General features: G+C 30.4%; 5 protein-coding genes and 2 pseudogenes across 7 annotated transcripts, besides 3 other annotated features; 2 read left to right on the top strand and 5 right to left on the bottom strand.

Moving 5' to 3' along the window:
* Positions 1-1,216: part of a mobile genetic element that runs on past the window's edge.
* Positions 1,217-1,741: 525 nt separating this feature from the next.
* TVAGG3_0543790 (alanine aminotransferase family) lies at positions 1,742-3,202 on the top strand (the record flags this gene model as incomplete). Its single annotated transcript, XM_001580426.1, has 1 exon — positions 1,742-3,202. The coding sequence occupies one exon, from the start codon at positions 1,742-1,744 to the stop codon at positions 3,200-3,202; it is 1,461 nt and encodes a 486-aa protein (XP_001580476.1).
* Positions 3,203-4,900: 1,698 nt separating this feature from the next.
* On the bottom strand, positions 4,901-5,116 carry TVAGG3_0543780 (uncharacterized protein; the record flags this gene model as incomplete). Its single annotated transcript, XM_001580427.2, has 1 exon — positions 4,901-5,116. The coding sequence occupies one exon, from the start codon at positions 5,114-5,116 to the stop codon at positions 4,901-4,903; it is 216 nt and encodes a 71-aa protein (XP_001580477.2).
* A 1,130-nt stretch (positions 5,117-6,246) lies between these two features.
* Positions 6,247-18,279: a mobile genetic element.
* Positions 10,539-11,719, top strand: TVAGG3_0543770 (annotated as a pseudogene). Its single transcript has one exon. A coding segment is annotated over exon 1 (1,181 nt).
* On the bottom strand, positions 11,965-12,237 carry TVAGG3_0543760 (uncharacterized protein; the record flags this gene model as incomplete). The annotated part of the gene is made up of 1 exon (XM_051237964.1): positions 11,965-12,237. One exon carries the CDS (start codon positions 12,235-12,237, stop codon positions 11,965-11,967), a length of 273 nt encoding a protein of 90 aa, XP_051095788.1.
* Positions 12,264-13,222, bottom strand: TVAGG3_0543750 (integrase core domain containing protein family; the record flags this gene model as incomplete). The annotated part of the gene is made up of 1 exon (XM_051237963.1): positions 12,264-13,222. A coding segment is annotated over one exon (959 nt), but the record flags the coding sequence as incomplete, so codon positions are not given.
* On the bottom strand, positions 13,904-16,518 carry TVAGG3_0543740 (annotated as a pseudogene). Its single transcript has one exon. A coding segment is annotated over exon 1 (2,615 nt).
* TVAGG3_0543730 (uncharacterized protein) lies at positions 16,841-17,358 on the bottom strand (the record flags this gene model as incomplete). Its single annotated transcript, XM_051237962.1, has 1 exon — positions 16,841-17,358. A coding segment is annotated over one exon (518 nt), but the record flags the coding sequence as incomplete, so codon positions are not given.
* Positions 18,084-18,299: part of a mobile genetic element that runs on past the window's edge.

Below are 18,299 nucleotides of genomic sequence, written 5' to 3'. Positions count from 1 at the left end.
AAAAAGCAATTACATTTAAAAAAACGAACTATTGAAAAATTGACAGTTGACGGTATAGTTTCAATTTTTTGAATTGATATCGACTATTTTAAAAATGAAACTCTTTTGGAGTTTTTTATGCATCAAAAGGTATTAGTACACACATATATATAAGATCTAGTAATTCGGTTAAGCATTGAAGGTAATTCAAAGGTTTAGATTTTGATATTTGTTTTGTTTGAATACTCTACATGTATATTTAGACTTCATACAAAGTTCCAAAGGTCTATAAACATAGAAAAAATTTAGGATATGGTAATAAATTTGGTTCGTAAAATTGAAAGGAAAATTTTATCTATTCATATATTTAGAACCATCATGTTAAATATATCTATTAATGACTAATATTGCCAAAGGAGAAGGGAAAATTTTATAAAATTTTATCATATTAAGGTATAAAACTATTATTTCCTATATATTTATGAATCAAATAGTAAGATAATCACTCTTTGTTAGACTAAATTAAATGAAAAAAGTCTAAATTGTATGATCGTCTAAACTCAGTATAACCTATACCAAAGCTTATTAATGGCTTATGCAAATATACAGCTGATGTTAGCTTAGTTTTTGACCAAAATACAAAAAAAATTATGAGTACAATATGATCAAATTTTTATAAAAGCAGCCGAAAACAGCATTCAATTGGAATGGTATTATCAATGATAATCATTCAAGACACTTTTATCAAAAAATTTACATAAATCTTTTTCAAAACAGAGTATTTTTGCAAAAATTTCATCGAAAAGATAGCTTTGTCTAATAAAAATGATATGGTACGGAAAATCTATTGAAAATAATCTGAGGAATTTGAAATTCATTAAAAAGTCTTGAAAAAAGTGAATGCATTCATGAATGTCCCATATCCATTTTATCCTAGTTGTTTCATAATTCCATATTGCCGATTCCTATTCTAGTTTTTGGTGCTTTTCTATGATAACCAAATTGATTTGGTTATCATAGAAAAGAGACCATTATAATGCTTAAAATTAATTATGTTTAGGGCCGGTTTATTGGGATAAGGAAGTTTATAATACGTGAACACTTGTTTCCTCATCGAAAAGTCATAACGCATAAAGTCGATGTTTCCTTAGTACAAAAAGTGACATATGACGCTTAACTCTTTATTCCAGATAATGACCATATTTATGGGATTAAAAAGTTTAGGAAGCTTCTCCCCATTAGATGACAGTTAATAGTTGTATTCTAATTTTAATTGGAGATATATGTTTTGAGAAAGTATGAATTTCCTTTTTTGCACAAGGATAAATGGAATACCCCATCTCAGTAGCTGTCGAATTTAGAAAAAGATTGGAGTTTGTGGTTGTCTAAAAGCATAAAATGAAATAAAGACAGTTTACGAATGAAAAACCGTTATAGCAAAAATCACTCTTTATCTAATCTGTATCATATGATGTTATAATTTATCATCTGGCTAAATTAATCGTTTTTATTTTCCGAATTGAGTTGCTCTCAATTATGATTGAATTTTATATTAGACGTTTATTTTGGTTGAATAAATACTATAGTTGATGATTGCGTATGGATGTGTCGATAGAGTTATCCAATTGGTTGTTATCAATATATTTGAGGCGACTTATATAAAATATTGTGAAGATGCTTGAGAAATTGAGAGCCATTGAAAATTTTCATAGTTCCTATCGTCCTCGCCTTCACAAAATATAATTCAGGTCACTTTTGTTCCATGTCCATGAACCAGAACTACCATAGAGCTACACCAAGCCTTCATTACACTAACATCAACCCACAGGTTATTAAAGCAGAATATGCTGTTCGCGGTGAAATCGCTATCCGAGCAGATCATTATGCCAAGAAACTTGCTGCTGGCGAAAGACTTCCATTCAATAGCATTATTGCTTGCAATATTGGTAACCCATTTGCTGTCGGAAAGAAGGCTATCAAATTCCCACGTCAAGTCCTTTCTTGTGTTGAGAACCCAGATCTCCTCCAGAGCAAGGATATTCCAGAAGAAGCACGCGCACGTGCTGCTGAAGTCCTTAAGCACTTCCCAGCCGGTATGGGAGCCTACACCCATTCTCAAGGTTTCGATTTTGTTCGTAATTCTATTGCTGAGTACATTAAGCAGAGAGATGGCGGCGCCCCATCAATGCCAGATAAGATTTTCATCACATCTGGTGCATCTGCTGCCGTCACAGCCATCTTAACAATGATTATTTCTAATCCTAACTGCGGTATCATGATCCCATTCCCACAATACCCACTTTACACCGCAGAAATTGCCCTCAGGAACGGCCGCGTTGTTCCATACTATCTTAAGGAGTCTGCTAACTGGTCTCTTGATATTAACGAACTTAATGAGTCATATTCCATTGCACAGAAGGCAGGTGTCAACATGAAGGCTATTGTCGTTATCAACCCAGGTAACCCAACAGGTTCTGTCCTCACCGCTCAAGAGATGCGCAGTGTTGTTGAGTTTTGCGAGCAAAACAACATCCTTATCATTGCAGATGAAGTTTACCAGTTCAATACATACAACCCGGAGAAACCTTTCATCTCATTCAAGCAGATTGTCACCGAAATGAAGTCTGGCGTCCAGCTCATCTCTCTTAACTCAATCTCCAAGGGATTCATGGGCGAGTGCGGTCACCGTGCCGGCTACATGGAGTTATTCCATATCCCAGAAGATGTCCAAGCCCAATTCTATAAGATGGCTTCAGTCCAACTCTGCTCTAACACTGTTGGTCAGATCATCCTTGATATCATGTGCAGACCACCACAATCAGATGAGTGCAAGAAGCAATACATTGAAGAAAGAGACGGAGAGTTGAACAATCTCAAGGTTAAGAGCCAAAGATTACTTAAATGCATCAACAGCTTACCAGGTTTGAACTGCCAGCCAGCAGATGGTGCAATGTATCTCTTCCCATCCATTCATTTACCACTCAAGGCCTTAGAAGCAGCTAAATCAGTACGTATTAATGGCAAGCATATTGCTCCTGATATGTTCTGGAGTCTTCAGCTCTTGGACGAGACAGGTATCGTCGTCGTTCCAGGTTCTGGTTTCGGCCAAGTTCCAGGAACACACCACTTTAGAACTACATTCCTTCCAGAAGCTGAAGAGATGGATGCTGTCATTGACCGCCTCACCAAGTTCCAGAATCAATTCATGGACAAGTACACATAAGCTTTGACTTATTACGAGTATTAAATTATAGTAATTATATTTTGCTTTTTCATATATTTTTGCATTTTTTTAGCTGGATTATTAGTAGTAGGATATGATGGGTTTAGTGACTTTTTTTGTAAACGTAAGAATTCATACAATATCGAGCGATTTTGTATCATTTTTTTAACATATGAAGTAAAAAATGTATGATTCTTACGGTTTTTATTCTTACGTTTTTGAATAAATCAAGATTTAAAAAATTTTCAAAATTGTAAGACATTTACACTCAGCCCAAACATAATGAAATAAATCATTAAAAAATTAACATTAATTTTAAAATAATTTTTTTTATCTTTTATAAAAGAAGCTATATATAGATGATGTCAGATATTCGGCGATTAATTAAACATTGTTTAAATCCTGAATGGAATCAATGGAGTCATAAACGAGTAAAAGAAATTAGAAATAATTATTTTCATGAATAAAAAATAAACTTTAAAAATTCATGTCTTACATTTTTGAATAATTTATTTTTTTATTTTGTATGAAATGAGTGAATCAAAATTCGTGACTGTAAATCAATTAATGAATAAACTTTCACCAATTCTCACCCAGGTTAAACAAGTAGACGTTTATTTTGATGATTACATACAAAGTTTATTTTATAAAGGTAAGTTTAATATTAAACCTATTGCTTTTGCATTTGATGGTAAATTAATCGAAAATTCAAAAATTTGGGAATTAATTCCGGATATTGAATTTATAACAAATATTAAGGATAAATGGTTTAAACAACAAAACCACCTCACTAAAGTTCTTTGTAGATTAATGATTAAAACTGAGGAAAAAGAATTTAACGGGTTTAAATATCATCCATGTAAAATTTTAGAACTTGGTAACGAAAAACTTCAGAAAAAATTAAACGATAGACTATCAAAAGATAAAGTTGAAAGAGTAAATAAACTCGCTAAAGGTAATGGTAATGATGAAGAAGAATTTGATGAGTTCAACATTGAACTTTAAGAAACTAATGATTATTTGAATTTATGAAATCAATTATTTGATTCATTCTTTCTTCAATCTCTTCTATTCTTTTTGTTAAATCATCTATTTTCATTAATGAGGTGATTCTTGATTGAGGAATAGATTTCAAACTAACCACCCTTTATTTTTGAAATTTTGAATCCATCAACTTTAAACATTTTATTCAATTTACATGTTGTCAATTCTTCAAATAATTTTTTATTATTAGCATAATAGTCATTAAATTCTTCAACAGATGAAAAAATTTTTATTTCAGTAATTGGTTTAACAACGTTTATTTTTTGTTGAACATTTTCACTTTCATTTATTTCTTCCTCCTCTGTTTCATTTATTTTTAAAATCGGTTTCATTTATCATTAAATAAAAATTAGAATATAAGTGATGAAATATATTTTTTTAATTAATATTAAATCAGAAATGGCGGCAGGATTCTTTAAAAAATTATGGGATGGAATTAAGAAAGCTGCGGATTGGGTTCATAAAAAGATTATTAAACCCATTGCAAACTTTTTGGCACCAGTAGCGAAAACGGCAGGAACTATCATAGGTGGAGTATTAGGTACTAAAGCAGGTAATCCGGCGATGGGAGCACAAGCAGGTAACGCAATTGGTGGAATAGCTGAAGGAATACTTAATAAAATAGGGGGTAGATAGTGGAAAAATAAATTATTTTTATCTTAGTATCGGTTGTAGTCTTTGATAAACTTTTTCTCCTTTATTTAAAACTTCTCTTATTGGGGCAGCTTTTGGTGTTATTGATTCAGCAACGTCACTAATTGCTTCTTTATTCTTAAATATCCAATTTGCTCCCTTCTTCAACGTTTCCCAAACTTTACTCGCTCCTCTTTTTACTTTATCCCACAGTTTCTTAAATATACCTGCAGCCATAGTTGATTATTTCATTAAAATTAAAAATTCATTTTCATCTTTTAATTTTGATTTTTTATTTATTAATAAATGACGACTAACTATTTGGTGCCAAACACTAAACCGATTAATGGAAATGTGTTTCATTCATTCGAAAAGATAAATGAAATATTCGCAAAGAATGACGGTAGAAGATATTATAGAGAACTTGAAAGTTCATGCTATGACTCTGATGCTCCATATTTTGATGATAAACAAACTCATTTAAGAATTACAAATCCGGCTCATGATGTGAATCAATTAGGTGACACATATATTAAACGCAAAGTTAAAGCAACTCTAGTTTCAAATAAAGCTTTCACATGTGATGCCGCTTTTAAATGCATGCGTTTATTCGTTGGTTACAAATCATCAAATCAAAGCTTTAAACAATTAGAAGTAGAAACCGAAAGAGGTGATGCCGGTTATCTTCAGATGGATTGCGCCCGTGAATCTTTCGCATTTGCAACATATAAACCAAAATCAGAAAGGAAAGTTAAAAAGTTTGTTCATTCGTTATATAATAATGTTCAAAAATATGATAACTCAGTATGTGGTAAATATATTGACCCTTCAGAAGTTTTCAAGAAAGCAAAGAAGTTGATGTCACTTTTGATATGATTATTCCGGTAAATGATTTGTTAGCATTTCAGGCGTTCGATGATTATCCTAAATCATTTGGTGATATCATTCTTAAATATTATGTTTTCAGGGATACTTTAGTATTTTTTCAGGTTGACCCGTTAAGAGTTGCTGATTTACAAAATTACGTTTATGAAAAGATAACTGATGAAAATTATGAAAAGATTATGAATCATGTTTATAAATATGATCGCAAATTCCAACAAATCGGACTTCCTACCAAATTAATTACAAGCTTAGCCGCTACATCTGCTGAGGCAACAGTTGATGACGTTATTATTTCATGCACAAAGATGGAAGTTTTAGAGGATAAATGCATTACACCAGGATACGGTTTAATTGAAGAATCAGTTAAAGCAATACCACGTTTATTTAGTAAGGAAGATCCATTCATGATTCCAGCTCAACATATTGACGTTCGTTCACTAAATGGAGGTTGCATCACTCCTGAAGGTATTAGCTCAGATTTCTCATACGCTCTTCATAATGTTACAGATGTTGTGTTAACATTTCCGAAGAATGCAATGCAAAGAACGGTTTTAGAAAATCCAATGCTTCGAGGTCTTCAGGTCACTATAGATTCCAGAAACTTCCCCGATCAAGCGATGACCACAGTGGGCGACATATTCTTTACACGTATGCTTCAAGCTTCTGATTTAGATGGAGTGAATGAATGCACAGAAGAATACGAGGACTCATTAACTAGACCACTGAATGCAGATGATGGCACGCCATTAGCTAGAACATGGAAAGACCAAACTTCATTCTTATGCACTATTCCAGTTCAACGTGATGGAGCGGGTATATTCTTTGATGGATTAGAAACTTTCAACTCACAAGTTACAGTACAAGTGAAAGCTTATCCAATCATTCAGGGTGAAAATGACACTTACTGTTCAAAGGTGACAAATCCTCCTCAGGTTTGGTTTACTAGGACTACATATTGGACATGGACACCGGACGAAGGTTTGAAATATCATCCAACAGGTACACCACCACAGTATAGAAGTTCATATGATGAAATATTGATGAATAGAAATGTTTAAAAATTATAAATTTATTTTTGATTAAATGGATTTAAATTCATCCACCCTTATGAAGAATTAGCGGGAGTATATAATACATACGTAGATGATATGATTAATGAAGCATTGAGTGATAATAGAAATGCTCTATCTAAGGAAAAATTAATGAAAATTCCATATTCTGAATGTTACTTAAATTCAATCACTGCAGCAATTGGTAAACAGAATAAAGGTAAAACATTAACGATATTAAAACAAATTATCATTATTGCTAACACTTCCCCCTATTCACATGTGTTAATTTATATCAACCGTTCAGGTTCACCTTCAGATGATACATTTGAATCTTTAAAGCATTTAATCAAAATTCCAATTATTTATTTATCACAAGAAGAAGCAGAAGATTATTTAAAAAACTTTTAATGTATAAAGAATTATATAATACAATCAAGAAGCAAGGATTAGAGGATAAAATTATTGATAAACAACGGGATGAATTTTTGAAACACTTTCTATTTCAAATTTTGATAGAGAATTTTTGCATTCACTCATTTTTCTAGATGATGCAGTGAAATCAAAACTAATAACAAATGAGAAATCATATTTTAATCAGTTATTAACTCAATGTCGACACATTCAGTGTTCATTCTTTATGGCTGTTCAATATTTCAAAGCATTAAGCACAAACATTAAATCAAATCTATCAACACTTTTCATTTTCAGTGGGTTTAGTCGTCAACAGTTGAACGTTATGCTTTATCAAGTGAATTTACCAATGAGCATTAATGAACTTTACACACAATATCAGCAATTAGGTGAACATGGAAAAATAATAGTTGATTTAAATAAAGGAAGTGTTAAATTTGATTAACTTTTTATAATTAATTTTTATTTTTTATTTATAATTAAACATGACAGAAATGGCAAATCTTCTACAGGTTCCATTAAAACAAGGAACAAACAAAAAGGGTGCATATAATAGAACTATGAAAGTTCCTGATGGAATGAAAGAATTAGTTCATATTGTTGCTGGTCTTCAAAAAGATGTTAAACAAATGAGAAACGTTTTAACATTACCAGAAGCTCAAGCATATGCCAAACGTCAAGGTCCAATTGGGAAGCACACGAAGCAGACATTACGGGTCCAAATGGAAAACCTGATGGTATAAATGAAGTTTTCGTTACTGATGTCAAAGGTAATATTAAAGTCATAAATGGTTACAAATTAACTATAACTGATTATCCTAAACGTAAAGCATATAATGAACGTTATCCTATGCAATTTGATGAAAATGGAAAAGCTGTTAAACAATACATTGGAGAAGGTGAAAATGGTCCAATTAATTCATACCGTTATAATCCATATTCTTATTTCAATGAAGAATTAAATGCTATTGAAGAGGGACCGGATGGATTACCACAATATTATAACCAGTTTGATGGTCAATATGCAAATATTAGACCTGAAATTTCAGCTAAGAAATTCTTTAAAGTTGCTTTATTCGATCCAGTTTTCGCAAATGTTAAAGATGAACTTAAACATCAATTCCAACCAATTATAGTAGCAAGAATTGCATCAGGTGCTTTATCTCAAGCATTCAAAGATTTAATTAAGAAACCATTATATCAGCAACGAGGTTTAACTTATGATTTAGTTAAGGAATTAGATAAAAGAAAATTTGAGAAATCAGATGATTATAAGAATGCAATTAATGAATATATTAGGTCTATTAATTACAATGAACCAGCTAAAAATCAACTTCAAGAACAAATACAGGGAATAATAGATTCAAAACTTCCAGCAAAATAAAAGTTTAAATATATTTTTTTATTCGAATATAAATGAGAAGACGTTTCACTAGTCAAAAGAACACTAACGCAAAAGCAGAGATTACGGTTGGTTATAACGTAAATGATGATAAATCACGAATTATTCAAAATGTTAAAGTTAATGTTAGCCCTGAATTAACAAGGTCAGCAACTCAACCAAATTTATTAACTCGTGACTTACCGAAAAGGAGGAGGAGCAAAATAAAGAAGATGGAGACCCAATCATTTTATCTGAACCCGGTAAAGAACCTGTTGAAATTCCCACTTATCCAACATACCCCCACCTCTTTCATCAAACATCGAGAACCCATATAAAATAGACATTAATTCTGAATTAATGAAAATTTACCGTGATATAATAATTAATAATTATGATTCAATAATAAATTTAATTGACCAATCCGGTTTAATTATTTTACCTTATGAATCATTAATTCACATTATCGCCATTCTTTGTGATGTTCAAGATTCAGACGTTAAGATTCAATTTTTCATAGATGATGAGGTTTCATGCTGCGGAACAGTTGCAAAAATAAATCCTATAAAGGATATTAGCACAATTAAGATATCAAAGAACGGAACAACAACTGAACTTCATTTAACATATAATGATATTTATAATAAAATAGTTGATGAATATAAAATATCACTTGAAAAATTCTTTGTTAAGGCTATTTAATATTCAAGCATTAACATTATCGAATAATAATCCTTTGAATCATAATCAATAATAATTGACCTTTCACCAGTTTCTATCGTTTGTTTTATTTCTTTTTGTTCCCCACTATCCGGATCGGTCATTGTAATTGTTTTTGTTATAGTATCAGCTTTATCTTTAACTTCAATCTTTTTTCCATCGGGATATTAAACCAAAATTCCAAAAATTCGATATTGTCAATCTGTTCATATTTTAATCTATCAATTACATTTTTAATACCATCTGAAAATCTTATGAAATGGTCATTATATGGGTTTGATTGAACTAAATTTGAATGAAGTGAAATATAACCTGTTGATGAATATGACACTGACTCATATTTTCTGAAAACACTAAAATTTATAACATGAATGAATTTCTTATTCGTTGAATTTATGAATTCTTGAGGTAATCTTATTCTAGTTTTATTTATCACTGGAAAATAACGCTTTACCATATTTTTAATCGTAATAAAAATGTCAATTATCAATATTATTTCGAATAATACTGTGAATTAAATTTAACAGTTAGCGGAATTTATAATGTTACTCTCGTTTCTGTGAGTGGTAAATTTAATCCCATTCTTTTAGACCCTTCAGATTATATATCATTTATTAAAGATGACCTTGAAAAAACGTATGATATGTATATAAATAATGTGATAGCGAAATGGGATATTAACATGATTTTAAGTTATTTAAATGAATCATTTATCGTATGGTATGAAGAAAATTTTAAATCAAAACCCGATAAACTTTTTGAACTTGATGAAATAAATAACCTTATTAAATTCCCGCTGAAAATTAAATTTTGTACTCCTCATCTTCGTTCATTGTTGGGGATATTAAATTTTGAAAAAGATGTTGGGGATGTTTTGTATTCTGACACTGGTTCCAATTTCATTTTAATCAAATGTGATAAAGTTAATACCCCAATGAGATTTTCACATCAAACATTAGACCCTAACTCTTACCCATCAATACAAAACATTTTATCCATCAACTTAAACACATTTTCTTTATCATATCCGTTTCAATTATCCGGGAATTCATTTATTCTTCATTCAAAAGATTTATCAAATATTAAATTTAGAATAACTGACCTATTTGATTGTGATTTAGAATTTATGAATGAAATATTATGGCAATTTCAAATAGAGAAAATAGCTGATGAGATAACGGATTAAATATTTATTTTTAAATCGTAATAAATGATTAAAAACACAACAGCAACTTAAGGCGCAAAGCGCCCAGGTCCTTCAGACCATTACATACGCCATATATGCATATAATTCAAAGACGGCAGAACAAACGCAAAGGTTGAAATATGGAGATTTGGAGATAGTATTGAAAAATGACCATTTCGAATTCGTTTGCAAAGGTGGTGCAGTGATATCAAATATAAAAGAAATTTTATTTATGAATTCAAAAATTAAAGGAATAACGGATGATATAACATCAATTCCCAGAAGAACAGAGATATTACGCATTAAATGCATTTCCTAAAGTTTTGAAGATTGGAAGATTTAATTTAAATGAGGAATTCATAGAAGGTTTCCTAAACGACATAATGAAGAAGGTGGATAAGGAATATGTGGATAGTGAATTAAATAAGAAGGCAAATTTGGTTTATGTTGATGAAAAAGATAATGAAATTAAAGAAAAGGTTGAATGGTATCATGAATGGACATCGGAGACTTTTAAAGTTAAAGCTGATACAGGATGGGTTTCAGGATGTTTAGACCTTAAAGCAGATAAAACTTATGTTGATGAAAAAGATAATGAAATTAAAGAAAAGGTTGAATGGTATCATGAATGGACATCGGAGACTTTTAAAGTTAAAGCTGATACAGGATGGGTTTCAGGATGTTTAGACCTTAAAGCAGATAAAACTTATGTTGATGAAAATTATGCAAAGAAGTCGGAAGTAAATGATGTGATTACAAGCATGAAAAATGAAATACTTCAAACATTATATCCTGTTGGTTCTATTTATACGTCAATGAACTCAACAAATCCCGCAACAGTTCTGGGTTTTGGTACGTGGAAGCAGATTGTAGACAAATTCTTATACTGTGCTAACCATTCAAAGCAAGCCGGTGGTTCAAAGAAAATTAAAGAAGCAAACCTTCCACCGCACACTCATACAGGAACTACAAACTTTTCTGGCGACCATAGCCACTCATTAAGAGACCACCCATTATACAACTCAGACTATAAAGCTGGCAATGACGTTTTATCTCCATCTTATAACAATTCAGCAAAAAAGACTTTTCGACAAACTGAACCAGGAGGAAATCATGTCCATACTTTCACAACAAATCCAACAGGCTTGGGTAAAGATTACATGCCACCATTTGTGACTATATTCGCATGGTACCGAATGAACTAAATATATTTTATGTCTGTAATTAATTAGGTAATGAAGTAATGGATGAACTGCAGAAATAATTGATAACAAAATTTTATTTTTATATAAATGGATACCCCACAAGCTCAAAATTTACCACGAATCATAACAAGGGAGGAAATGATAAAAATGATGCAAGAACGAATTAAAAACAAAAACCACGAAAACCGAGAAGAACCCAGAAGGGTTCGGCGTCTCGAAGAGACGTTGTCGAAGAGGAATAAAAATTAAATTTGGATTGAGTTTAAAAATTCATCTTTATTAAATTCATCTCTTCCAATCAATTTATTTATTCTATTAAATTCTTTTATTTTTGCTTCACTCAGTTTAAGGATTGAACGGTAAGTTTCTAATTTTTCGATTATTTCTTTCCTCTCTTCATCGTTTTCAGCCCCACCGCATTGCGGCTTCTTTTTGCAATAGCATATTTTTGATTTAATTCTGTTTAGTTTCTTTTTATATTCATTGTCTGGACTCTTGGCTGCTTTGTTGTCACTCATTTCTTACGAAATAAAAAAATTAAATATTATTTAAATATAATGGAGTAATAAAATAAATCGGAATTTCTATTAATTTATTGTCAACTTCAACTAATGCATTGCCGTTAATATATCTAACAAATTCAGCTATTGTGTCAAATCTTCGTCTTCTTTTTGTCATTGATTTATCAGTTTTTCCATAATCGAGATGAATCAAAACTTTATCCCCTTGTTTAAAATTCATGAGCCCCGAATTAATTTGTTCACGTTTAACATCATTCAACCTTTCCATTTGCTTTCTAATATATTCCCATTCTTTTGAAATATCATTTTTCATTTCCACTGGTTTCATGTTTATAGTTCTATGCCATGTATTATTGTAATAATATACTAACTGTTGTATGATGGAGTCATGATTTCCATCCCAGTATATCTGACCGTTAACCCCTAACGCATCTCTAAGAGTTCTCATTACCGCATCAACTATTTTATTATGAAACGTATATGGAGAGGATGAAAAGAAAAAATTAATTTGTGGGAAATAATGAGCCATAGCTGCCTGAAATCCTTTATCACCATCACCCCTGATATTATCTACTCTTTCATGATCTAGTAAGTATTGTATAGCTCTTCTTGTTTCCTGTTCTGTTTTCCCTTTCACTGGAATGCAATATAAATATCTAGTGTTAATGTTAATGGCAAATAAATAAGTAACGTTTCCTTTTGAATATTCCAGATGATCGATTTCGTATGAATATGGATATGGAGCAAATGAAGGGCGACTAAATTTTTCCTTTAACGGTTGAATTTTCGGGTCAATTGGTTTATTTAATATCTTGAAATCCTTTTTAAAATCTTTTTGCTTCTTTAATGTTTGAAATGGATATAATAAAGTGAATGATGAAGGATTAACTGAAGGAGGAGGAGGTACTGTCGTTGGAGGTTTTGGTGTTGCAAGTGGTTTAATTTTATCTGCTTTGATTTTGGATTTCATTCCCCCCTTCATTAATTCTGGATGTATTCTATTCATTTGTTTTAAATATGCTGTATATAAAGGTTTGATATACTTTCCCGCTTCGAGTTTATGTTGAAGGATGAATTCCAAAAGTTGATCTTCATTTAAAAGTCGGGCTGAATATGGTTTAACTAATGAATCATAAATTAAAGCTTGTGCTTCATTTATGGTCTGAAGGACCTGGGCGTTTTGCACCTTTTGTTTTTGTTCCTTTGTTTTTTGCGGCTCATGATTATATAATTTATATAATTCATCAATATCTTCTTCTGTTAATACTTTATTTTTGAAATCTTTCAATTGTTTAAGTTGTGATTTAGTTTTTTCCTTTGTATATTCATTATTTTTAATTTTGTCTTTAATTTTAGAAATTATTTTATCATGATATTTCAAAATTTCATTTTTATAATACGGATAATAATAATCCACATCATCACCCGTTATATTTTTATTATATTTTTGGAGATATGATTTTAATTCATAATAAGTAAGAAAATTTTGATTAAGTACTAAATCATAAATTAAATTTTTTAAATCTGCGCTATTCATTTATATAAAAATAAAATAAGTGTTTTAAGGGTGCCCGCCTCTTTGAATCATAGTATCAAAACCATCATTAACGGTTCCTTTTGTCTCTTCTGTGGCATTTTATTAAAAATAAAATTTTAAATTGTATTAAATAAATGGCATACAACATCCATTTTCACAACATACAGCCTTAGTGTGTGCTCCTGTTAATGCAGTCTTACCGATTGTTAAGCGAGTCATTGACCCGTTTTTAAGTTGTAAATTAATATTCTGACCATCAAATATCACTTTATCATTTATTATATCCAAATAATTTTTAGGTGTTAATTGTTTATTTTGTCGTAAACTAACACCTTTCATTTTTTGTGCAATCTTTTTAAAATCACTTCCATCAATTGAACCGTTGAATGATGTATAACACTTAGGGCATAAAGCAACCATGTTATCACCTTGTTTCTCAATTGCTAAACCAATAATTCTTCTCATGTGCTTTTTCTTCAGCTTTATTCTTTAATTTAGGTTTAAATTTCTCATCAAAACAGAAGAAATCAAATGGCGAATTTGAAAATGTTTTTATCATAAAAATTGTTTATCGGTAACAATTGCTTGAAATGCTTGAGTGTTAGGAAGATTTGGGTCGCCAGCGATTGCCCAATAAGATGAATCAGTATCACCTTCAATGAAATGAAAACGATTAACATTCATGCATTTATACATAAAATCATAAATGAAAACCAAATACCAGTATTTAGCATTATCTAAAGTGAAGAATGCCTCTTGTAAACATGTATCACATCTATAAAATCTATCTTTAAGCATCACTTGATATGTATCTTCACCTATTTCTCTTATGTTTTTAAACTTATTTGACATACATGCAACGCGTGCCTTCTGTGCATTCATTATTTTAGTCTTTGCGTAATTTTGTGTATTCATTGCATCGTAACCATATGATCCATTAAGTGAAATCTTGCAAAATAAACTTTTTCCTTTATTTCCTTCTAATTCAGCCTTTTGTCTTTCGTTCATAAATTGTTCGCAAATTCATTAAAACAAGTGTTTTTAGTAAATGTTAAAATTGATTGAATGTCATCAATGATAAAATGAAATCTGTCTATTAGATACCAAAGATAATAAGAAGAAAATGGTTGATATTGGTTGTGTGTTGATGCTAACTGAGTTAATTTCCTCTGTTTCGGGTCAACCGGTAGATTGTTTGATTTCATGTAATTATACATAAAACTGCCAATTGTTTTTTCATCTGTGATAATATCTAAGTTTCTTATTATCGGTAAAAAGTTTATGTAATCATTAATGTATTTTTCATCAATGTGACCCTTTACTTCAGCCACGAATAAAGTATTTTTCTTCTTAATTATTCCCAGTGCTTTTGCTTTCTTTGTTGCTGTATCACAAATGATAACACCATTCAATCTTCCCGGCATATACATTTTATGGTCGGTATATTGAATGAAATCATGAGGATTAGATGAAAATGATGAAGGATATAATGAATTAAAATCAACACCAACGAAATGAGTCATAATGTTGGTGGTGTCCTCATTTGATACAGTTTTAGTTTCTGGATTATATGCAAGTTTATTAATGTGCGTGATTCCTTTAAGATTTACTCTATGTTGAACATTTGATAAACCACCAGTAATTCCATTACGGAGAATGTGATAAGCTTCAACTGAATCTAAAGTCATTGGTAAATTATTTTTTAATGCATAATTTCTTAAATTGATTCTTAAACGTTGAACATCTTCATCTTTATTTGATTTTACGACATTGCAATAACAACACATTAACTGACAATTTTCTTTGGTATGTGGTTTTTCATTATCGATTCTATCCAATGTTGGTTTATTTGCATATGTAAACGCTTTACCACACATTTTGCATTTAGATGAAAGGATTAAATCGTGATAGTATTGAAAATCATCCATTGAAACATTATTTTTAGTATCCTTTCTGCTTTTTCATCTTGTTTCTTATATGATTCAATTTATATTTCCAATACTTTTTCGTTAATTCAAACTTGATTCTATCTCTTCCTCAGGATATTTTTCATTATGATTAAAGTCTTTATATGCTAAAGCGTAACGAATCATTGAAGCATTCGATGATAAAGAAAGATTATGAAGCGTGTCAATTTTATAAACAAATGTTTCTTCAATAATTTTATCGATTGGGTCAATCATAATTTCAACATCTTTATTGCAATAATGAATAAAATATTCTAATCTATTCTTAAAATTTTTAGCATCATTGAGATATATTTGATAATCACTATCTGATATAGTTTCTTGGGTTAATGCTGAATAAAATGAATCTTTCGTGAATGGTTCCTCTTTATATAATTCTTCTTCGTAATTCTCCATGTGATGAATTGATAAGGGAAAAAGGATTTAACACGTGATTTATTGTTTCCGAAATCTTGAGTGAATTGGTCTAATGTCCCACCCGCTATATAATTTCTGATGTCAATAAATCTCAATTCATATGGAACGTTTGTTTTCTTTACAATGATTTGCTTAAATTGTGAAGATGAACCCAGCATTGATTTTATTTTCCATTTTGCAGTGTTTAAATCACGAAGAATTAAATTTAAATCAAACTTTCCCGAATTAAAACCTATGATATTCACTTTATTGAATTCCTCATCTAGAAGTTCTTTAAATGCTTCCTTCTGTTTTCATTTAATGTATGGGACAAAGTCCCAGCCGTTTGCGACTTCAAAATTCATTGTATTGACTCATATTTGATTCAAAAACTAATGAACAGGTTGAAAATAAAAACTCAATCCAATCAGAAATAAAAGAATCACTCGAAGTTAAGCAAAAATTCCTCGTATATGTTTTATCGTTTAATTTAACCGTTGATGATACCATGAATGGTTTTAAGTAAGCGTTCAAAGTTGCACACTCAGAAAGTTGTAATTCTTCTTTAGTCTCTAATGTTTCAAAGTCAAAAGTAATATAATATCTTGTCAGTTTATAATATTTCTGCAAATTGTGAGCTAATAACCACTGATATATTTGTTTCGTAATATGTGGCGCATATGGTTGCTGTGTCTTTTGCAACTGAACGTCTTGAATTAATCTTCCATTATTTTCTTTACATTTCTCACAATGCTTTAAAAATCTTCTTTGGTTTTTCCTTTCTGGATCATCACGGATAGAATAAACTTCTTCTTTACAATATGGACAAACTTTATAGCCGGTGAGTGCTTCAACGTCTGTTATTCTGTCAGCGTGAAGTTTTCCACATGGACTCTGTGTTAATAAAATATTTACTGTTTCAAATTCTGGATCTATCATTATTGATTCCACTAATGGAAAGTCTACCTTATTTATGTCCACGTCTTCTGGTTGAGGATCACAATAATAGAAATCAATATTAACATTTAACATTCTCGCTAATCTCTCACTTTCTGATGAAATGTCAAACCCTTCATATGCATCTATTGCTTCATTTAAATAGCTTCTACGAGTTTTAGGATTAGCACCATCAGGAATGTTATAGAAGCGTTTAAATAACCTTCTACCTTCTGCTCTAATTTGATTATCATTCATTTTAGCTGTTCCGTTTTTGTTCATTTATGTAAGAATAAAAAATTAAAAAATAAATAAAAATAAAGTTTATTTTTTAAAGCCCATAAAATGAATTAAGAACACATAAATTTTTCATCTGCGACGTGACGAATACATTTTAATTTACTCAAGAATGCGTACCCTGATACATTAAATCTAATTCCTGTCTTATTTAATTTCACAACTTTGAAAAGGAATGTATGAATAGCTATAAAATGATGAGAAGATGTTTTATGGGTTGCTTCCATTTTTTTGAAATAAATGAATAAATATAATGCTTATACGTTTTCATATCTTTTATATTCTTAATAACGAATGGTATAGACCTTTCCACTTCGTCTTCCTTCGGTGCTGTTCTTTCATATGAAACATTATTAGTATCTTCAACAATGAAACCACAATCACACAAAATTTTATATGTTCCAATGGTTTCTTTTGATATTTTATCTAATAAATCAAAAACTTTATCAACACCTGTGCATTTATTTAAATAATAATTTGTGTAAATATCATGATCTTCTTTTTAATCGTATTAGTTGCATATGTCACGTTTTTAAGAGCTTTTTTGAATTTTTCGGAATCTAAAGGTGGTGAAAGTAGGATACAGGGGTATTCTTCATTATCAATAAATTGTAACTTATGTTTACGAATAAATTTAGTACCTTCTTCTGAAAGTGTTTCGTCTATTTCACCATCTAATAAATTTTGTGTTGATTCTGAGACATAATTTTTATATCTTTCTTCATGAGATTTCTGACCTTCTGATTCTGAAGCTGGGATATTCATTAAACCCTCTACTTCATTTTCATTATATTTTTCAACTTCTCTTAATTCCTTAATTTTTTCATCTATTTCATCTCTTATTTTTTTCAGTCTTTCAATTTCATTGTATTCATCATCTTTAATCCGTTCTTCATAATATTCAGGGAAAACATCAGGTTCTTTAG

Source organism: Trichomonas vaginalis, chromosome II (assembly GCF_026262505.1).
Source record: "Trichomonas vaginalis G3 chromosome II, whole genome shotgun sequence".
Taxonomy (NCBI): Eukaryota; Parabasalia; order Trichomonadida; family Trichomonadidae; genus Trichomonas; species Trichomonas vaginalis.
Note: the sequence above shows the minus strand (reverse complement) of the source record. Positions and strands in the feature narration are given on the sequence as shown.